This window comes from Triturus cristatus, chromosome 12 (assembly GCF_964204655.1).
Source record: "Triturus cristatus chromosome 12, aTriCri1.1, whole genome shotgun sequence".
Taxonomy (NCBI): Eukaryota; Metazoa; Chordata; class Amphibia; order Caudata; family Salamandridae; genus Triturus; species Triturus cristatus.
The window spans coordinates 110,637,021-110,661,186 of record NC_140595.1 but is presented as its reverse complement, the minus strand read 5'-3'; the positions used below and the strand labels follow the sequence as shown (position 1 = coordinate 110,661,186).

At 48.5% G+C, this 24,166-nt stretch overlaps 1 protein-coding gene across 1 annotated transcript in view; it reads right to left on the bottom strand.

Annotated features, from left to right (window-relative positions):
* The window catches only part of NUP210L (nucleoporin 210 like), a 358,615-nt gene that overhangs the window by 137,258 nt on the left and 197,191 nt on the right, over positions 1-24,166 (bottom strand). The window contains exon 24 of the mRNA XM_085637033.1: positions 7,798-7,860. Within this exon, the coding sequence (XP_085493159.1) occupies positions 7,798-7,860 (63 nt within the window). The remainder of the gene's footprint in view (positions 1-7,797; positions 7,861-24,166) is intronic.

Below are 24,166 nucleotides of genomic sequence, written 5' to 3'. Positions count from 1 at the left end.
TGAAAGAGCAGATCTCCCAAGAATATTTCACTGAACCAGCATACGCCCATGCAATACTAGCGCTTGGAAATGGCAAAAGTGTGATATAAATCGCGATATAAAACATAACGTAATAAAAGGGAGGAACTTGTGGAATCTTGCGGAATTTTTATGCAACTCCGCGGAATTCCGAGGAGTAAATCCCTAGCAGGCTTCTACCATTTTACATCTCCCTTCTGTTTCCCTATAGTCCTGAACTACTCAAAATGTGTTGCTCCTTCATCACTTTGTCCCACTTACTGAAGATTCTGGAATTAAAAACTTGCTTAGCCAAATCTTTCTATTCTTTTGGTTCTCTGGCTGTAACCTGGAAGGTGGAGGGGGGCTATTTACAAGGTTTTCCATACCAGACCCTGGTAAATATAACCTTGAGTTTTGGGCCATGAAAAGATTATTTAATATACATTTTTATTCTTATGTGTTGTATGCTTTTGCTATAGAAACCAGAAGGTCTAGCAGATCCTTGTAAATTCCTTGGATGTGATAAAACTGCTTTGCCTTCAGGACCTCGTCTGTCTCCTTCTTCCCTGACCCCTTTTTTCCTTGGAGTAGCTTTATCTTCATGTGTGATACTTGTCACGTGGAGGGTGTGCTGACTTAGGGAGAGGTGGCTTAGCTTCTCTTCTGAGAAACCACAACCAGACTCAAGTCCCGACAAGATCCTGGAGCTGACAGCAGCCCCTGGCCTACAGTTAACTCCACACTTTCCATGAACATTAAAAGGTAAATATCAAGGCTTTTATAAGGTGCTGAAGATTGGAGTTTAGTCCATTACTCACTGCTCTAAATTACAGAAGATAAGTGAACAGAGGCCCAGATAGATGAAATAATCAATCTAAGAAACTTCAATCCTCAAGTGGGACTACACCAATATACTTCACTCTTCTTCAGGAACTATTTTGCTGACACTAATTAAGTGTTAGCAAGAAAAAGAAAAAAAATCTGAAGTAAAAAACTAAGCATCGAGGTAAGGTACTGGTAAAAGTACGGGCTATAGTGTTGATTGAAGAATCTAGTTAGTCTGAACCTTCAAGGAATTTAACAAAAGAAACATTTGCCCACTAAATATTGTAGAGGAAGATTTGAAAGAGTTCATTTTTAGGTCTCGCGAGCCAAAGGCTCGAAGAGACATTTTATTTGTGGGCTTTTCAAAGTGCTGCCGTGGCCTAAAGCTACAGTGCACGTGAACGTGCACGCGCGCAGCGCCATGTGTCTTTCCTCGGTAGCGATCGTAATCACGATCACTTTCACTTTCGCGGGCTCCTCTGTTGCTGGCATTCCCCCCTCCCTTCTCGCCCAGCCCTTCTTGTTGAGTTTGTCAACCAAGTTCTCGATAGTCACATAGTCGGTATTTTCGCAATTTAGTACAGTGTGAATGCTTTTTTTCAACAGAGCTAAATATAGCGGCAGGGGCGCGAACTTGTGTATTCCTGCCATGTGTCTTTCCTCCGTAGCGATCATAATCACGATCACTTTCACTTTCGCGGGCTCCTCGGTTGCTGGCATTCCCCCCTCCCTTCTCGCCCAGCCCTTCTTGTTGAGTTTGTCAACCAAGTTCTCGATAGTCACATAGTCGGTATTTTCGCAATTTAGTACAGTGTGAATGCTTTTTTTCAACAGAGCTAAATATAGTGGCAGGGGCGCAAACTTGTGTATTCCTTGGTTGGGTGGGGGATGTGACCACAGATGACTCAATCCACTTCCGAGTTCGAGATTTAAAGCCAGTGCTCACAAATGCCGGCTGTGTACATTTAGGTGTTGGGGACAGCGAAACACCAGCGTTTTTTATATAGAGAATTTCAGTAAGGGTTTGTTTTTCACCGGAAAAAATGTATTCCTTGTTTATTATGTGCTAACTGTATAACATGGCCTCCCACTTTTGCTTCACACGTGACCAAATGTGTGGTCCCATACTTATCAAATCATGTCCCGATGGTTCGGTTACATTTTTCTGCTACATCAAACTGAGGCTTGTAGTACAATGTCTCGTTTAATTCTTTGGGGTAGGGTGTAATCTCTGACACCCCTTCCTGCGAGCTGGCAATCTGCATGCTGCCTCGAAAACCCTCGAGATTGTTGATGCTTTACATAAGAGTCCATTTGCCCTCCCTCCGCGGGACGTCTCACTCACCCATTGCCCCCAACACTCCCGCTGAGGGGGCTTAGCCTCCGCCATTTGCACTTACAGGGTCTTATTCTGACCTTGAATGCGAGAGGCGAGGCCGCGTCACCCCCCATCCTGGCGCCTTTGAAGCCACAATGACTTCGCACTATAACTCACCAACCACCACTTACTTGTTAGCAAAAAAGGCCACTTTATTAAGACAGGTGCCAAATCATAATTTTCTGCAATGAAATAACTTTCCAAAGTTTGTCTTCAAATCTCCCCAAAACCTACCCCCAATGTAAAACCCCACTCCTAACCAGAATACTGACCCCTGTGTGTATCTTCCCCTAATTCTCATTTCCTGTTCACGTGACTGCTCCCCCCCTCCCCCGTTGGAGGATGGACTAACCCGCTCAAGGCTGCCCACCCCCCCAGCAAAACCCCGCCTACCCAGGACACTATCAGGCCTGAAAATAACAGAAAACCTGTCTTAGCGTGGCAAAAAGAAATTAAAACCGGCTTATTGCCAACCAAAAAGAAAAGGGGGATAAAACAATGGCTATGGAAAAGAGGGTGGGTGGGTGGGACAAAACTTCAACCAGCCCCTCCTCCCCGCTCCCGAGGGCACAGTGATTTTCCCGCCCTTCCCTCCCCTTACTTATGCCCTTCCATCGTGCCGCGCGCCATCCTGATTGACTCCCCTGCCCTACACCTGGGTGGCCGCTCCATTGTGCGAAGCCACCCAGGGGGAGACCTGGCTCGCGCCCTGCACCCCCTGGGTCCCCCCTTGAGATTCATTTGCGGATCCCACCCACCCCTCGGGCGCTATCTCCCCTGCCCCGCCCACTGTCTTCTCTTCTTTAACCCCTGCCCTCAGCGAGGCTGAGACAAAGGGCTTCATCTGCATGCGCTGATTGGCTGTAATCTGCCGAGCACAGGAATGCGGTTAGGTTACAGAACTGTAGGGAAGAAAATGCAATTAAGGCCTCCGAGTGCAGACATTGTACCTCAGATTACAAACAGATTCGCACCCCTGCTGACTCACGGGAACTCCGCCTTCCTGCCCCTTTAATGCAGCCGGCGCTGCCGCATTACAACTCCTGTTCCGACAATTGTACGAGTAATTAAAGAACCAATCGTTTTTGGAGGAAAAGGTCACATTGGGTTGTTTAAGTAACATGTCTACTCTGAGAATAAAGGAGCATTTACCAGATGACCCCGTGTCATCAAGGACACCATGTTGCAGTCCTGGGATTTCATTTAACTCTAAAATGAATCCTGGGACTTGTAGTCACGATGCTCTTATTGGAGGAAGATTTGAAGGGGGAAACCCATGACAGAAACACAGAGGGGCAGATTTACAAGCCCCTTGCGCTACTTTTGTGTCACTTTTCCCGTGTTAAAAGTGGCGCAAGAGTAGCGCAAGGGGCTTGTAAATCTGTCCCAGAGTTCCTAATAATGCGAACTCGTCTGCTAATCTTATCATACAATTCAGTAAAGGTGTACTGATGCCATGTCTGTGCCTGTCATGCACACCGCACTGCTTGCACGCAGTAAAGGAGTCCCAGCAAGTCTGTGAGGCAGATTAAAAAAATAATAGAGACAGTCAGGCGACCCAATTTTGAAATACAAATGTGAAAAATACTGCAGGTAGGATGCTATGTTCCATCCGCGAAAGGTACGCCATTTGAATCATCTGCCAACTTAGGGCGACCAAAGCAAACACAACTGTTGGAGTTGCCAGAACCCTAAAATATCCCCCACTTTCATCCATACCACGCATGCCATTGGTGAGTGAACCGAGTTGGTCCTAGTCACGCTATATGAGGACCCTTCATCCCACCTTCTGTCCTTTCTCTGCATCCTTTCGTACATCCATCCACCTATCCATCTCTTCATGCTTCAACCCATCCTTACTTTACCATTCTGTCTATTGACCTTTTCATCATTACACTCTTCCGTCCCTCCATCCATCCTTTCACTCACACTTCCAGCCATTCACCCATCGTTTCCCCATCTATACATCCATTCATGTTCATCCGTCCATTATTTCACCATCCTTTTATCAGTTCACCCAGACTTTCATCCACCTATCCATGCATTCATCCAACCTTTTATTATTCTTGGTTTTCTTTCATTCAACCACCCATACAAATGTTGTTTTACACTTCACCCATCAGTCCTGTCACCCATGCATTCATCTTTTAATGCTTTTGGCCCTTCAAAGCTTCTTTCTTCTTTCCATACGTCCTTACATCCACTCTTCCTTCACGACCTTTCTCTCTCTCTCTCACAAGCTCAGTAGCGAACCCAGTGTAACGTGGGCCCTAATGCAAGGAAGGGAATGTGCCCCTGACTGCTACTTGAATGATAAAATACAGCAATAAGCATAGTTCAGTGGGCCCCTCATGCTTCTGGCCCTGGTGCCATTGCAACTGTTGCACTAATGAAAGCAATGCCCATAACCACGCTTTACTTCTCTCTCTCATCATTTAATCTTTTAGGCCTCCTTTACTATGAATGGCTTCTATCCCTGACCTTGGTTATGGTTTTCCCTTACTTTGTGTTTTTTAAGAGCTATTGGGCCATATTTACAACAGAATGACTAAGCGTAGTATTAAGCAAAAATTGCTAACTACAGATTTGCCATTCTGAAAACGCAGTGAGGCGCCGTATTAACAAGAATGTGGCGCACCCCTGCGTTTCCCCTAGCACTGGCAATAAATCTAGCTGCCCAGTGTCAAAGCAGGCACCATTGCACAATAGTGCATGGGTGTGTCTGTGTTGGGGGAATGATTGTGTATGTGCAGGAAGGTGTCCCTTCCTGCATCAAAACAATCCAGAATGCCGATTTGAAACTCCTATGTGAGCTGCTTAATGCAGCACACATAGAAACAGTAACAAGCGTGCCAATAGGTCTCGCCTTTGGGACCTTATACGTTTTTAGCCATGCAACAGTTGTTGTTGCACCAAGGATATTGTGCTGCATAACTAAATACTTATAAGGTCCCAAAAGCGAGACCTATTGGCTATGGCTCTGGTGTATTTCTATTTTGATGCATATCTCTATCTTACAGATAGGTAGCTGGAGGGGTTAAACATGCATTTGTCGAATAAAAGTGCTTTTTGTCGAAGAGATTCTGATGCCACTTATACCTGCCTAAACCTTTTAATTGCATGGTTATGGCGAAAACAAACTGTTCTTTAAGTTTTTTCGTGTGTACGTTGTGTCTTCTCTTTCTATAATTTTGCCCACATCATTTTCGGATTTACGTTTATAATTGTGACCCTACAAGCAAATCCGATCTGAGTGCCCTGACTCACCATCCACTTTACCGGCCGGGCAGATCCGAAGTGAAGCCCTGTCCCTTCTCCTGCTTCTCGAGTGCACCTCTCGACAAAATCAACAGTCTATGAATTTAGCCTGAACTTTTGAACTTATACTGACACCGTTCATGTAACAGTCTGCATTGTACTAAGGTCAACCGAAGCCCGTGGGGTGCAGGGGAGCTAGAATCGCAGCATAAAAAAACTCTTCAAAGTCTAACTTGCTGAGTAACAAAACAAGCGGCTATGACTTTCTATGGCGTATTTGCATCGAAAGCAATCCCCTCTACTATGGTAGAAGTGAACGAATTGAGAAGAATTTGTGGATTTATTTCCCATCTGTCGTACCTTACTTTCGAAGGGCGTCCTTCCCAAGTGGTGGCTCCATTTACACAAGCAGATCTGCCCCTCTTAAACACGCGTCAGATGTAGCGGGCGCTCAGTCACTTACGTATCCAGTGAACTGTCAAACCATGAAGACAAACCATAATCTAATGTTTATTCCTCCTACCTGGCCCCGTACTGATGAATACGAAACGTCTCTTGGCCTTTGTGGGGTGCAAAAGCCGAGTAACTGCATCGTGCTGCTGTGCACTGTGTAACTTGTACAACATAACCCGCTGCAGTAAAGAAGTGCATTTAATCATGCGTTTGCAATAATCTCCAATTTACAGTGTCTAAATAAATCAACTTTGCAACATTGTTTAAGTCTTTGTATGTGTCCGTGTTTAATTCGCCTTTTAGCCCGGGTACCTGCACTTCCAAAAAAGGAAAGGACAGTGCGCTTGGAGTTGTACGGAAATCGATTATAAACCCAGGCTTTCAAGCATGCCCTACACGGAAAGAGAACCCAGAACAAGCACCGATTCATGTTACATCCACATCCATGGACTATGTTTTCAGTTGGGATTGCAACGCCAGTGCCCAGAAGGAGTAAAACACCTGAGCTCAATGTTATTTAAGAAATTCCACCTAAACAAAAATAGAATATGCCACTAAGAAGACGATAACAGTACATGCTCGAGTTTGTGTTGGTTTTTGCAAGTTTTAATGGTCCCAAAAATCTGAGGTGGGTGCTCTTTTAATCTATCTAGCGTGAGTTAAGGGATATTACATAAAGAAGAGGGCCCCTTTTGACTTGTCCGAAGCGTGGACCTACACCCCTTAGTGAAAATCTACTGCCATAAGTGTATTTATTATGTGCTTGCGAGGGCAAGCACATGTGCTATAGTTATGGTTTTGTTGAATAGCTGCGTGGTCAACAAGAAGTGACTTCCCCTCCTACCAAATCAAAACAAGCATTTGCAATGCAATAGGTCTCGCATTTGCAAAAGTTTAAGCTATTGGCATTGTTCATGACAATGTCTTTTTTAAGCTATTTTATAAAACAAACACATAATGGCATTTATTTATCATTTACAAAGCCAATAGCTAGTGTTGCATTATTATTAGCAATGCCAGCTGCTCACACTTTTATAATGCGAGACCTATTGCATTGCAAATGCTTGTTAAGTTTGTCAGTTCACTTAACAATTTAGTGTGAAGATATTGTCATGTACCAATCCTCAACCTCACACAGACTCAGTACTTAATTTGCAAAAAAATAAGTATCAGGGCTCTCGTCAGGAGGCCACTGCACTTTGTGCCACACATTGCCCCTGCCAGAGCCACCAATTATAGTAACAGCACAAGTACTAACATTCACACTCCTAAATGTGACAATTCGGACTATTTCAGGCCCCCCAAAGCTATAAGAATGTCTTGGGTGGCAGGTAATATTAATTTTTAATGTATACTGAGTTAATAATTAACTGTTGTTGTGGTCATCTCTAAATCAGCCAGACAGCGCCACCTTGTGGCAGACTGTCGCAAGCCCCAGTGCTGACAATTAAGTACCGGTGCCGAGCGCCAGAAACCACTGGCTCAAATTAAGCACTGCACAAACCCCTTGTAATTCCATGCACGTTTAGAATTTCCAAGAAGAAGCTTTATAATCCACGCTGCAAACTGAATCATCAAGTGAAAGGTTCGAAGTTGAGAATAATAGGCTTTGAAGCATACACACCATGGACACCTTCTACACTGCCAATTAGGGTGAAACATACCCATTAAGATAAGATAGACCATTTAGTAAGTCACCTCTTTTTTGTGGTAACCATCAAGGGTTTTGTTTTCCAGACAACTCCAATAGAGAAGAGTTATGTTATTTGTCACCACACTTCCAATGCGTATACTTGCAAGGATGTCAGGATTGTACTGATAGTGAATATTATTTACGCACTTCAATGGCCACTTGTTAATTTTTGTTTTGTTTGTTATCTTACCTGCATCATGTTCTTTGGAATCAGGGTCATATGATCAGGAACCAGTCTGAATGGTGGAAATACCTGGAAAAAATGAATATGGTAAACACCTCTAGAGTTGATGAATATTAAAATCATGTGGAAATTAACAGTATGCTCCTTATTCTCAAAGGTAAACTTACACCTTATAGTAAATTTACAACTCTTCAGGATTCACAAACAACATGGAGTTTTAAAACTCTGCACTCCCTAAACTTATGTGAGCGGGGTTCTCTGCACCCAGAGACTCCGCAGTTGGGGCGGAGATCTCCACACACATAAGTATAGGGAATATAGAGTCATAAAACTCCGCACGTAGTTTGAGAATTGCATTTTGTCGTATGTTTTGTAGTGGTGCACATTGCACAACATACTACAAAATGCATTTTGAGATTCAGGCCCCCAGTGTCTGAGATACATGACACAGGACACACGAAGGAACCAAAGAGTAGATGGACCAAAGGTATGTAGAATGTCTAAGGAACAAGTGAGAATTAGACACTACAGCAGCGCACAGACTCACAAGACAATCAAAGGGAGGTTAAGCTGATGGATGAAATGGGTATCAGAGAAAAAGATCAGAAATGGCTAAAAGGGCCAGTGACTCAGAAATCACAGAATGTATTGGTGAAGAGCATTCAAAGCAAACATCAGAGGGTTAGGCAGAGAGAACACAAAAGAATTAGGGCCAGATGTACGACCCTTTTTTGCGGCCACAAACGGGAGATGACCGCAAAAAGGGTAATGGCATGTTCAAATGCTATTTTGCAAGTCACTGACAGCTAAAATAGTATTTGCGATTCTCGCTATTAGGAAGGGGCGTCCCTTCCTAATAGCGAGTCGCCATGTACTATTGTTTTGCGACTGCATTTGAGGCCGCAAAACACTCGCAGTTTACCACCTACTTCAAGTAGGTAGTAAACCACTCGCAGACGGGAAAGAGTTCCCAGGGGACCCCTTCCCCCTTGTGAGTATGTGAGGAAATATTTTTTAAAAGCAGGCAGTGGTCCCAGGGTCCACTGCCTGCCCTTAAACAAATGAAACTGAAAAGTTTAATTTTTCTTTTTTAAATGCGTCCCGTTTTCCTTTAAGGAAAACAGGGCTGCATTTAAAAAAACTGTTTTATTAGAAAAGCAGTCACAGACATGGTGGTCAGCTGGCCCCAGCAGGCCACCATCCCTGTGAGTACTAGCCATTCCTAATTGGGTCGCAAATTTGCATCTGCTTTATTATTAGTAACGAGGCAAGCAATTTGCGACCCTATTGGGAATTGCAAACAGTGTCTGAGACACTGTTGTACATTCACATTTCCAGTCGCAATTTGACGCAATTTGCGACTCGCAAATGTGAATGTTTGTACATCCAGCCCCTAATCAAAGAAGAAGTTACCAACAAAAAGTGAACTAGCATTTATGTATGAGGGCTGAAATGAAAAGTGAGAAACCTGAAAAATAGAGCCAAGAGTTGCCTCATATTGCCTCTCTGCACAATGAGTGCAAAACTTGCTCTGAAACCTCAGTAGATCTGGCTAGCTCAGAGTGCGACTGTATTCCTGGGTTTTAGACAGTCAAGCCTCAGCAGACTCCCGCTGTCGGCAACCCTTGACCTAAGAACCTGCAGGGCATACCACATCCAAGCAGGAAAAAAGAGAAATGGCTTTGACACACAGAAAGAAAACTCTGCACAAAAGGACCATTATTTTGTTCTACTGAAACAAACTCCTGCCTCAGCAGTTTCTTTCTGATAAACAAAAATATCAGTAACGAGCGGGCCAAATAAACATGGTGCCAACTATACACTCATTTGTTTTGTCAGTGCAACCATGATACAGCTTTCCCGATCAAATAGGTGGCGATTTCTAAAAGCGCGGGGCATCCAGGGACAAAATGGACCTGTAGGACTGATAGCCCACCTGCTGGGACCTAAATGACCCCCAAATTTCTAGGTGCTCAACAAAAAGTTTAATTATTGAGTTACAAGACATGTCAAAAGAAGGAAATTAAATTGAGTGCAGGAGTAGCAGGAGGCATGGATAATGTGGGCTTGCAAACCACATGAATTAATAACATATTGAGTTAAACCCCACAGCATGGAGAATTGAGTGACCTACAGAAACCTGAAGTTTGAGACAAGTTTGTTTGTATGGAACATGAGAGATGTAAACAAAATTGAGTTAGTGGTGTTTCAAAGTTGGAGAAACAATTCATTTACAGAAATTCAAGAGAAAAAATACTGAGTTATAGGAACCAAGGGCAGTATTAATTATTACGTTTTAGGAAAGCAAACAATGGATGCATGACTGGGTTATATGACCCCTATAGATGGATAACAGTTGACTTACAGAAACTTTAAGAATTGATAAAAGCTTAAATTAAAGTAACCAGTATATTCTAACACTACTGATGGATAAAAGATCAAGTTACAGGAACATAAAGGACTGAAAAATTATCTGCGGGCCCCAGTCAATCTATGTCATCTGGTAAAGCGGCTCCATGAAGGCAATTATGCCCAAATTAGGTTTGGTCAAAAACGTAGAACTTACCACCTCTATACTCATTGACTGAGGAGTCCGATAAGGTTGTGTCCTTGCCCCTACTCTTTTCTGTCTATTTATAAATGCACTGGTAGACTCATTGATGGCGGGAAAGGACATTGATGCGCTCAAGTTAGCGAACCGCAAAGGACCGGCAATGATGTCTGCCGGTGATAGTCTTTTGCTCTCTAAACCACCTATGGGCTTAAAGAGGATCCTCAACAACTTCAATGCCTTCTGTAAATGTAGGAGGCTGGAGATCAACACCCAGAAGACCAAATTTATGGTCTTCAATCCAGTTAGCAGTTCCCGACCAATCCCGTGCTTACAAGGCATCCCTCTGAAGAAGGTGTCCGTATTCGCGTATCTCGGGTCACCCTAACAGAAAATATGGACTGGGGAGCTCTGTTAAAAAAAACTAGCTTAAAGTTAGCTCAGACCACGGGGGTTTGTCTAAGTTATTCAGGAATTGCACCTATAAACCTGTTGGTCCGGTAGTTGAAATCTATAAAGTTCAAGCTAGGGGTACTGCCATGTACGGGGATGAAATCTGGGGGCACTGTTCTCCCTGTACCATAACTAAGATCGAGAGCACTTTTTTTAGACAGCTATTTGGTCTTCTCCTCAGCTCCCCCCTCACACCGCTTCGCCTGGATCTTGGGGTGAGGTCAATTGAATACAAAACTGCTTTCAGACCCCTCACATTCTGGCGTCCTCTGTGGGTCACCCTGGAACTGGTTGAATATAGGTTAAAGCTGAGGGAGGTCTTGAGCCTTCACAGTGTGGGCAAATTACCTTGGCTAGTTCATGTCAGGGACACACTTTTGGCTACAGGTAGGCCATATCCATGGTACAATGCTGAGACAGCTTGACCCACAATATCCAGGAAGGAATTAGCACAGAGTTATAGGGAGAGTAAACTCGCACACCTGCAGGGGAGCCCTACAACTGGCTCACTTACAGTAGTATTCCTGGGAATTAAAGATCAGTATAGCATTTAGTCCATATTGGACGACATTCATTCCGCCCTAGCCAGGAAGCTATACTTACAATTTAGGTATGGGGTCTTCCCGCTGCGTGCCTTCACAAATAAATGGGCTGGCTCGACCCCATTGGGTTGTCCGGCCTGCAGCAATGCAGAGGAGACAGAACTCCATGTATTCTTTTTTTGTCCGGGCTATAGGAAGGCTAGACATTGATGGTTGATCAAGTTATGCAGAAACCTGGGTTCCCAGCACTGTGCAGAGGCATTTAGGCTATTGAAATAAAACACTTGAATGCCCACTGTATTTGCGGTGTCGTGCTTTTTATTTTCTATGTGGGGTGTACGCAGAACGCTTTTGATTGCCAACTCTCAGGTTCATGCTGACAACCCTACAATGTTTTGACTGGATTTGGTCCCTTTTTCTCAATTTTTAATTTTTTGGGTTTTTATGTGTGTTTTTAGCGGTTGTAATATGACTTATATTTGCTTTTAATAATGTCTTGTATTTGTATACATCTAGGTCTCTTTTATGGGGTGCTGGCCTTTGTGATGGTAATTTTTAATCCAAGGCTATGGGGTGTGGGCACGTGCCCATGTGGACTGTCTTAATGAAATGTTACTGTAACACACATGCACTTTTATGGCCACCGGCCGAAATAAAGTTTCTTTGGTTGGTTGATTGAAAAAAAATATTTAATTAAAGGAACCTAAACAGTAGCTTAAACGATTGAGTTACAGGGACTTAATGATGAACCAATGTGTGACTTAAAAGCACGTAAAGGACAGCCAAATGAATGCATTATAAGTCCCAGAGTAGACAAAAAGATTAGGTTATCTGGACAACTAAGGACACTCAGGCTATTATGATGGCTTTACTGAAAACATTGTTTTCAGTATTTCTGAAAAATAGAATTTTTACCCAACAGTACATTAGCTCCGGTTTACTAAAATTGTACACTAACTTTTCCAGCTCTGTAGCAAAATGATATTCACAATGTCGTGGCAAAACTGAGGGGTTTCTGTTCTACAAATATATCGATAAAATATTCATATTCATAAGGAAGCTAACTGAAGATCCCATCCAGTGCAGGTAGGTTCTTAGGATTCTCTAATCTTGAATCAGCCTCTTTCAAGTCAACATTTGCCCTACGACCAAAAAGCGACATGGAAAAAGTTGTACTTAAAATAAATAATAGAAAGATTTTCCAAATCTACATACAGTTGTTTTTTAAACAGCGAAGGGACTCCAAACCAAATCGCATAATTAATATTAGATAAAAAAGCAAAATAATCTATTTCAATGTGATCGCCAAGTACCATACAGCACAGTTTTTTCTGATTCTTAACATTAACAGATTCATACGAGGGTACACTGAATTCCTATAGCACAATCACAGTTTGCATATTTTTTGCAGTATATTTTCTCTCTCCACCCAGGCTTTATCAAGATTCTTTACAGAAGCAGCAAAGTTCAAGGAAATTTTAAGAAACAGCAAGAGTTCAACACAAACTATAATGCCATATTGCATGAGTGAGTGAGTGAATGAGTGAGCGGTCGTCTTAGGGCATCATGGCAGTAGGATTGAAAAAGACAGAAAGACAGAGAGTACAAGTGCTGATCCTGGTCTAGCTCAGCTTTTCTCATAGGCAAAAATGGAACAACCTATAAAAACATATCACATATAAGATACAATATAGGTGCATCGTTCTGTCATAGGTTTCTCCCTGTGTTGCCCACTGTCCCAACAAATGTCGGCAGGGTCAGACTGGCCTATATGTCAACCTAGAGAAACTGATTTGACAGTGTTTGAGCTGTTTTTGGCTGTTTGTGGGCCTGTTTTAAGTTCTGGTGGGCCACATTTTACTATTGATTTACCACAAACACCACCTGAAGCAAGCACATATGTATGCAGTCTCCCATACTTTACAAAACACCTAAAAAGAATGTCTTTACAAGTTCAAAAGTGCCCAGATTTGCACATGTGGGCAACGTATTTGGTTACCTGATTTGTTAATGAGGACCACTTTTATTTTGATAATTGGGCCTGTTTTCTCTCCCAGTTCAACCCTAAATGTAAGGCCCAAAGATGGGCTTATCACATAAACTACTCAAACCTACCACCATTAGTGGGAAATACCCATGAACAAAAACAGGAGCTTCACCAAAGGTCAGCCCACAAGTGAGTCTGATGGTCCAATCATTTCAGGCTGGGAGCCATGCTGCTAGGCAATAATTCAGCTGTGTACATGCGTACGAATAAAACACCGCAAGTCTGTGGGAAACTAGCACCTTGAATGTTTGTGTGAGAACCAGAATCCTCAATATTAATACAGTAACCAGGGGATGCAGTGAGATGTCCATTATTCCAGAAGAACAAGAGATCAGACCCACACACTGGATGGGCTCTCTGATCACCACCACCCTGAATCCATGGGCAAACCAAAGTAACCATTATAGCTCGCAAATCCTTTGCTGCGCTGCCTTTGTCTTTCAAGCCTAGTCCATATGCCTTCTAGTCCAATGTCTTCATCTCTAGTTTGTATGCACGTTTCACCAAATATTATGTGTCTCCCTTTTAAGATGTCCGTGACCCAAAATCCCAGTGACTTTGTTTTAAAGTGTCTGAGTATACACGTCATCCATTTTCCCTGCCTCCTCGCTCTCATTGCCCCACCCAACTGTTTGCTTGCATACCAGTGTCTCCCAGTGTCTTCAGTTCCAATGCCTTTCTCCTCGCCTAAGTATGTGCCTCTTCAGGTGCCTGTGTCTCCGAGCCTGCGATTGGCAGTCCAGATGTCTTTGTTTCCTAACTCTAGTGCACTTTCCCTGGTTCAAGTGTTATTCTTACCATAGCAATTGTATATGATGCTTAGTCCAGTTGCCTGTGACTCCCAGTTCAATCCAGTTCCACAATAAGTGTTTCGAGAAAAAGTTGGGGTTATACGCAGATGATCTAGTTGTTTATACTGTCAATGTTCGCCAAACTTTGGTGCATTTTGAGTTGGAAATAAGCCTCTTTGGCCAGTTTTCAGGGTACCAAGTTAACTTAGATGAGACTGAAATAATGTAGTGAAATTGTAGCTGGAAAGGGGGTGCAGAGAAAGAGGTCATTAGGTACCCAGGGATATCGGTGGCTAAGGAATTGAAGAAAGCAACGGAAATAAATCCGGATAGGGTGGCAAGGGACATGAAGCACAATCTCAACAAATGGAACAATCTCCCACTGACGATATATGGTCAGGTCAATTTGGTCAAGATGATGATACTATCAACGATGACCTTTCTATTTGATTCCATTCCCTTGTCTCTTGATAAAAAGGTGGCTAGGAGAATTCAGGGTGAGATAAGTAGTTTCATATGGGCACCCAGGAGGGTAAGAGTAGCCTGGAAGAAGTTGAGGGAAAACTTATTAGGAGGGGTCTTGGTCTACCGGATATTTAGCTCTATTGTTGGGCATTCCAACTGAAGAACTGTAGAGTGTTTCTTGGGTCAGTAAACTCTTGTGGGACTGGTGAAATATCGCAATGCATGACAGAGGTTATCTCTAAGTTTGGGTTCTTGTACAAGTTTGGAGCACCAAAATTCTTTGTTTTTCAGACAGCAGCGAGGAAGTGGTTTGAAAATAGAAAAATTCTTGGCATTCCATACTTCAGCACACTAGCAACTTTGTGCAATTCTCATGGGTCCCCAGATGTTTTAGTGATAAACTGCATGGTCGAATCAAGAAGAACAGGTTTGCAAGGGGGGGGGACTTGTCGTATGAAGATATATCACTATCTTAGAAACAATGGACAGAGCGCATAGAGGGTTCAATTTCATTCTTTAAATACTTGCAAATAGGGGGGGCGTGGCCAAGATGGCGTCTTGCTAAGGCGCACTTTCGGAGCTCTCCGCTCCCACCAGCCTAATCGAAGCTTTCCGGCGTCACGGGACGCTGATTCTTGCTGGGAGCCCCCTCCCGGAGATGCGCCACTGGCCGGGAAAGTGCCGTGCTGACACCGGCACCCCGGTGCCGAACTGAGCCGACAGGACCGCCATTAGCCTGGCAAGGCCCTCAGCGACACCGGCGGCGGAGCGAACAATCGATGAACCGCGGCAGTCCCCCGTGTGCCCTGGGGGCTGCTGCAACACATCTCCACAAGCGGTTCCCCCAGGCGGAACCGTGGCCGATCCACGGCCGGAACAGCAAGCGTCGACCCGGGCCACGATGCTCACGCGAGAACCCGGCGCAACTGCAGTGCACAGGCCTCATTGTCGTGGGCATGAAGAAGGAGTGGCTACTGTGTTTGCAGCCCATACGGAGCCCGAGATCCTCGAGCTGCCCGTCTGCCTCCTCCTTCAAGGGCCAGCGGAGGAACTTCTGGACAGCACCTTACCTAGATTGTTCGAGGTTGGTGTGGCCCTGACCGGCGGAGGCTGTGGGGAGTGCGCGCGGGGCCGTGCCGCACCAGTGAGGCCCTGAGACCTGGCCTAATCATCTGCTGGGCCCCGGAGGTGAGCACATAAGGTGGGGGTCTCTGACCGGGCCCGCTACTCACAGGCCAGATAGGGGAAGACACCTGGGCCCCACCACGTCGCAATCAGCCCCTCTCCCTCCGAAGACACCCCTCATCACCTGGCACTAGACTGATGGGCCCAGACGTCAGCACACCGCACCTTGGGTGCTCGGCTATTTCTCGTCCGGAGATGCGGCGTGGCTCCCCCACGCATTGCCCTGCCGGCTGGGTCTCCACGGCCCCCAGTGGCTGCCACACGCATCACTAGCTGACTATGGAGTCTTGAAGCATGAGTGCAGCTTCGGGGGCCCTAGCTGCGAGAATTACGCCATCCCTGCCGTGTGGAGGAGAGGAGAGCCAAAGGTAGGCCCTCGCAGGTACCAAGCTTCCGCTTTGCTGTGCACCTGGAGCGACTGTGAGGGGCTTGCGTGAGAGGACGTATAGCTGTGGCCCTCCGGCCTAGCACTACTCGTCACCATTTCTTCACGACCTTTCTAGTGGGCGGGCCCTGTACACTTCACTCCTACCCAGGCCCTGGGCTCTGCGCGTGCGGAGGCCATGGCTTCCCCCAAAGGCAGAAAGAACAGATCTGTGAGGGAGCTGTTGCTCAAGTCTACTCAGCAGTCGGAACGCCAGACGACCCCGGGGAGCGAAGAAGAGACCGAGGGGAACGAGAGTCCGGAGGCCCAGGTCAGCCGCTCCTTCTTGGAGTCCCTCTTTTCGTCCCTCCGAGATGACCTGGCAACCATGAAGTGCGACCTTCAAGCGGACCTGCGGGATGTACACAGGGATGTGGACTCACTGGGGGAACAAGTGCACACATTGGAAGAGCATGAAGCTGGGAGGGATGAGGAACTGGAGAACCTCCAACAAGAGGTCCTCCGGCTGCAGGAGCAGAACTTGGACCTACAAGCCCATACTGAGGACTTAGAAAACAGGTCCCACCAGAACAACATTTGCATCCAAGGTATGGCGCACAATGACATTAATGGCGAAATAGAGGCCCTCGTGGCAGGTCTTTTCCGTTCTATCCTAGGGGAGCCCCCGGAGTTCACAGTCAAGCTGGACCGCACACACAAGGTAGGCGCACACAGAGCAGCCCATGTGCCCCCAGCAGACATCTTGACCGATGTTCACGATTATCAACTAAAGGGAGAGGATCCTCCGTGAGTCTCGACGGAATCCAAACCTCACGTATCAAGGCCAGACGCCAACTGTTTTCCAGGACTTGGCTGCTTCCACGCTGCTCAAACGCAAGTCTTTTTGGCCAATTACGCTTCACTTACGTGACTCTGGCATAAAATATTCCTGGGGACACCCGTTCCGATTGATCTTCTCCTACAAGGGAGAGCTAAGACAAATTCTCTCACTACAAGCAGACTACAAAATCCTGGGCATCGAAGAACCCGCAGCGGACCAATTCAGCCAGAACTCACGACCCTGCAGACGCCGAAGCGGCCATGGCTGGACCACCATTAAAGCCCCGAGCTCTACGGCGCGCCCTGACCCGGACACAATGGCAAAGGAGCGGCAGGATGTGCTTTCATCCCTCGCGGGAGCATCTTCAGAATGAGGTGGACTCTTGCCATTGGCATGATCCTTTAAAGGTGCACCCTCGCCTCTAGCCGATGGTGTTGGTAACTCATTATGGGCCTTCTAGTGGAAGTGGGGAGCTGCGGGCCTCAAGTACCCTTTCCTCTTTTTTCTAAGAGCAGGACGCTCTGGACATTGACTTTGACTTTTTTCCATTTCTTATGTTTTTGTTTCTTATGGGGTTTTGTTTCGTACACTGTTGGGGTCTCCTCCCCCTTGCTGAATTTTTATTGCGCGCAAGCAGATCGACTATACATGCATGTCATCAATGCCTCACTTGGAATGCTTTGACTCTAATACGTCCACAGACTGCCTGGCTTCTAAAACCCTGTAGAGCATGGTCCCCCCCACCTGGTGTAGATGAGCTTCAAGATTCTTGCGCTAAATGTGAAAGAGCGTAACGTACGAGTTACTTACCTTCGTTAACGATGGATCTGGTAGAGACGATTCTAGCCGCAGATTCCTTCACGTAGAATTATCCCCAGGCGTGAGACTGGATCCGGAAACTTTTTGCCACAGCAACCCTGCGCACCGGGGGCGGGGCGACATCACACGACTCCGCCCAGGAGTCGTCCGCGTACGTGACGTCAGCGAGGTCACATAAGACCCGCCCCGGCGCGCACACGTCAGTTTTCTTCGGAGAACTTATCCGCACCACAACACGGAATCACCAGAAAAAAAAATGTGGGAGCATGGGAACAGTGTGCGAAGAGCAGAAAAGTTGGAAAGAAACGGTGACTAACAACACCGCCAGGGTAGTGCCAACACAGCAGATCCCAAGGGCAGGGAAAGAAGAAGAACAAGCAGAAACCTGCGCACCCACCGTGCCCGCACATAGACAACCTCCCATCCCTGTGCCCCGAAGCGAAGAACAGGCATAAAAGTCATGGCACACATAGTAAGCCCACCCCCCTCATCCTGAGCAAGGAAGGGGACCAGTCCCTAGACGGACAGGGACAACAAACCACCAAGCCACCCCAACCTAGAGGGCAACCACCCACAAGGACAAGGGCAAGATATGGCCAGAGGACCCTCAAACCAGAGGACAGCAATGGAAGGAAGAGAGGGGGAGGGAGGACAAGGATAGAAGCAAGCCCCCCCAAACCTGGAGTAGACAGAGCAGCAGGGCACCAGTGCACTGAAACCCCCATCCTCCAAAGAACCAAGGGAGGAAGGAACCGCCCCCAGACAGAGCCACCCGTCAAGAACAAGGAAGGCACTCACAGGAAACACAGCCCCCCACCGGGAGGCGAGTACCGAAGACGAACCCAAGGGTCCTCGCAGAATAGGGGAGAAAGGGCGGGCCGTGAAGGAATCTGCAGCTAGAATCGTCTCTACCAGATACATCGTTACCGAAGGTAAGTAACTCGTACATCTGATAGAGACTACTAGCCGCAGATTCCTTCACGTAGAATAGATACCCTAGCAATACCCCCTGGGAAGGAGGGTCTGCGAAAGGACCCCACCAGCCAATGCAGATCAGAGGGCCCCATAGGGGACCAGATCTGTGGACCAGGTAGAACCTCGCTCCTGCCAGGCCAAGGGAACCCCCACAAGCAGAACCCCACCGACCCCAAGGGGATGTAGGAGGGAAAGAAGGCTGAAGAGGCTCGTACACTCACAGCAGAGGAACCAAGAGCAAGGGCTGAGAGGCCGAAGCACCTCACTCCCCCACAAGGCAGCATAGCTTCCGTCGAATGCCAAGACAGGAAGATGGAAGAAGAAGAAGAGGAAGAAGCCTAGAGAGCCCAAGGAAACTAGGGAGAAGAAGGTGAGCCCACTCCAGATAGAGAGCAGCCTGTCAGCCAGAACAATGCTGGCCGTCACGGCCAGAAGCAAGAAGACAAGCCGGAAGCCCCAGGAAGACCAAGTAGGCAATGCCTGGCAAGGGACATCCCAGACCGCAGAACGGAAGCAGGGAGAGGAGGAGAGGCCCGGACCACCACCACGAGTGGTCGCGCACACGACCTCAGGAAGCAAAAGCAACCTACGTAAACACCAAGGAGTAACGGTCCCGAAGGCGACCAGAACCCTTCCATCAGAGCACAAGCCATATGACAGCTACCATAACCCCACATAGGGCACGTGAAGTCCCAATATATAGGAACCCTCTTTGGAAGAACTTCCGCAGCAGAGGAAGAACAAAAGAACCACGGGGAAAAAAACATCCCCCCACAGGCTTGACAGCAGCCCAAGCAAAGCAGAAGGCCCAATCTCAGGGCCAAGTCGGCGCAACAACTCCTGCAGAGCTTCACACACAACAAAAACAACAACAAGGGGCCGTCCAGCAGCCAACAATGCCAAAGTTCCGAGGAAGGACGTAATCAGCCAGAAAAACATACTCCACAACCATAACCGCCGGCCTAAGAAGAGCAAAAGGCAACCCTAACTCAGAAGTCACTGAGGAGGGGGAGGACAGAGCCCTGCCAAGAACCTCTGGATGGCGGAGTCGGCCAGGGCATGAAACAATAGGCTGCCATCAAATGGGAGATCAATGAGCCTCTCCCGAATATTTTCGGGGAAGACGCCGTCCCGAAGCCAAGCATGGCGACGGAGAGCGACTGAGGAAGCCATGGCCTGGCCCAGCACCTCAGAGACGTCCAGAGCGGAGAGGAGAATAAACGCCGCAAGCTCCCGGCCATCCAACACATGGTGCTGCAAATCCACTTGAGCAGACTCCTGGGACGATGCAGACCCCAGAGACTCAGCCGAGTCCCACAAACAGGAGGAGGCCCTAGCCAGCAAACACAAGGTGTTAAGGGCCCGCAGGGCCGCGCTGGTCGAGGCAAAAATGTTGCGTCCCCAAGTGTCCAGCCAGCGGGCCTCCCTGGACGGCGGAGCCAACAGGGGCGGCAGGGAGGAAAAAGCAGTCCGCAGAAGGGGACTGGCAGCTGAGGGGTGAATGGACAGGCACGTCGGGTCACGCGGCGTCGGAAGGTGCTGATAGAGAAGATGCGGAGGCACCGGGTCCCCGGAGGCAGGACGCCTCCAAGCCCCTGTCAAGGCAGAAAGGAGCGAACCTACAAAGGGAAGCAAGATTTCCCTCCCACCAGAGCCCTGGCGGAGAACCTCCAACAGATGGTCCTCCGGAAAGTGAGCCACCGGGTCACCCATGCGTAGGATGCCCACAGGCGTGGGCACCGTGTGAGTGAAGGACGCACCCGCATCCGTAGGGCCCCGCGGTGGAGAAAGCAACTTCTCTGTGGGCGACGGCTGCAAACTAAGGCGGCCGTCCCCGAGGCCAAGCGGGGCGGGCAAGGGCCAGACCTGGAAGTCAGGAGGTGCCGAAGAATGAGGTACCTGAAGCTCCTCCGACGGACACCCCTGCCCCAGAATGGGCGGGGCGCCACCCTTCGATGCCGGTGAAAAAGACACCATACGGCAACCAGTCTCTGGGGAGGATGACACCAAAATGCAGCCTGCCTCCGGAGAAGAAGGAACGTCCGAAGACGAATCCACCGTACGACCCCTCTGCGGAGCCATGGAGTCCGTCGCTTGAGGCAGGACACCGGCGCCATCCGGCGTCGATGGGCTGCGGGGACCGGAGTAGAGCTGGAGCCGCACTGGCCCCAGAGCGGCGCCGGGACGGTGTCGGCCCGACCCCCGCCGAGGCAACCACCTGCGTGGGGGAATGGGATGGGCCCGGGGAGGGGCCCGAAGCCCTCCACCGGCCGCGGCCCAGAAGGAGGTGAAGGTCACCCGGCAACCCCTGTGGCGGTGCCAGGGACAATACAACCTCTGACTCGCCCTCCAACGAGGCAACCGCCTGTGAGGAGGTACGAGAGGGGCCCGGAGAGGGACGAGGGGTCTGCCCTTGACCCGGAGCAGGATGAGGAGGGGCCACTGACCCCTGTGGCTCCGCATGGTCCAGCTGCTGCCGGCGCCGTAGCGGCGTCACCTCGGCCTTAGACAGGACCTCCCTGTCAAGGGACCGAGAGGGACTCGGGGATGCGATCCGAGCCCCGGCGACCTCACGCGACACCACAGGGACCCCCGCAGGGGTTTGCGGTGAGGCAGAGACGCCGTGGCCTGAAGGAGGTGCCCCAGAGGCGCCGCACCCCAACAGCACCACATCCTCCAAGCCTGGATCCGACCCAGTCGGCGCCAGGGCCGGAGCCACCGGCGGCGCCGCGGAGGGCCCTGCGCAAGGTGAGGGATCTGCCGACGCCCCAGGAGGGGAAGGAGGAGGAGACGCCAGCGAGGCCTGCAAAGCCGCCGCGTAAGTCTCCATCTGGACTCTTGATGCCCCAACAACGGGAAACGGTGGATAGGACGACACGCGGGGCCACAACACCCACGGAGAGTCCACGCCCCCGGTAGGCCGAGAACCAGCCCCCGGAGACGAACTGCGACTCTTACCCACCGGGGAGCGGCGCTCACATGACATAGGAGAAAGGCGAGGACGACGCCCACGGCTGGACCTGAAGCCGTCCGCCGAAGCAGACCGAGGGGAGGACGTCGACCTGGAGAGACGCGCCAAGAGAAGCTTCATGCGGCGCTCCCGCCGCGACTTCAACTTTTGGCATGCCGCACAATCTGATGTGCTGTGATCCTCCCCCAAACACCACATGCAAATGAGGCAAGGGTCCGTCGCCGACATAAGTCGCCCACAAACCGTGCAAGTCATGTCAAGTCAAGTCAAGTCAAAGGCACTTTTATAGCGCAAAACATATCACTCCGAAGAGTCTCATGGCGCTTGCAGCGACTCTGGTCGAGACGAAAGGAAAAAATTACTGATCAAACAACCATGTCTTCAGGTTCTTCCGGAAACAGCTGTGAACAGGAATGGATCGTAGGTATACAGGCATTTTATCCCAGGAGGATGGCGCAAGATACGAGAAAGATCTACCACCTTGTCTCGTTGTGTTTATTCTGAAAGGGATGAGCAATGACATAGTACTGGACCTAAGTGTCCTCTGAGGCTTATACCAGCAAAGCTTTTTGGACCAATATTGTGAGCTTTTCCCATACAGGTGTTTATGCGTAAAGGCAGAGGACAGAGAGTTTTAAAGCCCAAAGGCATTCGCACACTGCTCCCACCAAAAAAGAATGGAAGAAAGGGGGGCCTTAAACAGGCCCGCAGCAAGGGACGGATCCACGTTGCACGCGGAAAAGGAAAAAACTGACGTGGGTGCGCCGGGGCGGGTCTTATGTGACCTCGCTGATGTCACGTACGCGGACGACGCCTGGGCGGAGTCGCGTGATGTCACCCCGCCCCCAGCGCGCAGGGATGCTGTGGCAAAAAGTTTCCGGATCCAGTCTCACGCCTGGGAATAATTCTACGTGAAGGAATCTGCGGCTAGTAGTCTCTATCAGATAACCCTGTTAAACGTAGGGCTATCCCGCCTTATCTGGAGAATTCTGGGGCCCATATTTGCTAATTGCAGGAGAACCATTTGAAGCCCAGTGACACTCACAGAATGTGTTCCAAGGCTTTCCCACATCAGTACTACTCTTCCCTGCCCACCAAAAGGGCCGGAGTGGCCATCCTAGTTGCATGTTAATTTCTGGGCAGGGTAGGGGCCAGGGTGATGGAGATTACGATACTTCCATTGTCTCCCTTTGGGAAACGCTCAATTAGTAGCCTGCGGCGATCTCATAGCTACTTCCGCCGCAGACAATAAGGCCCGTAAAGAGAAGAGTGACAAGCTTTCCGAACAAGTGCAATAATTGGAGGGGATCCATAAAAGGACGGGTGCCCCTCGAATCTGGAGGAAATTAAAAGCGGCTAGGGCACAACTGGCCAGCCTTGACCTTGATAGGGCGGAATATGCTGCGCTTCGGTTGAAACATGCATTTTATACTGGGGGATAAATGTGGCCTCCTACAAGCCCATAAATTGCGCACGCAGAGACAGGCAGCAACAGTCCCACTCATTTTGACTGACGAAGGAGATGAGCATACATGGGGCGAGGACATAGCAAATACATTCCGCGACTTCTATTTCACTCTGTACTCCGCACAGCCCTTACCCGATCAGAACCCCTCTAGGTACTGCCAGGACGTAACACTCCCCACGCTGACAGCAGAGCAGGTAGCAGCCCTGGATAGCCCCGTCAGGCCTGAAGAAGTTATCTCGGCTATAGCTCGGCTTAAACTTCTCAAATCCCCCGGACCGGACGGGTTCACCGGCCTTTTTTTATAAAACCTTTTACCCTCTTGTGGCTCCACTACTAACACGACTTTTTAACACTATTGATGACTCGAGGGAATTACCACCTACCATGCTTCTGGCGTCAATGGCAGTGTTGCCCAAACCCGGTAAGGACAATAGATATTGCGCCTCGTATAGGCCGATATCTCTCCTGAACATTGACTTCAAGATTTTTACCGGGATCCTCGCAGCCAGACTGAGGCCCATGATGCCGGGCTTAATAGACCCGGATCAGGCCGGCTTTGTGGCGAACAGATAGTGTAGCGACATTACCAGACGGCTACTACACGTCCTAAACAAGTCACACCGGCAGTCCAAGGAACGGGTCTTCTTATCAATTGACGCCGAGAAGGCGTTTGATAGGGTCCACTGGCCCTTCTTGGAGACAGTCCTGGAGAAGTTCGGGTTTGGTTGTCGCTTTCGTCAGTGGGTCTTCAGCGGCCACAGCCATCCATCAGCTACGGTCAGAGTGAACGGCTTCACCTCTGCACCCTTTAACATCACATGGGGCACACGGCAGGGCTGCCTGCTCTCCCCCTTACTGTTCGCTATTTACATGGAGTCACTAGCTCAGAAGATACGGGAGAAC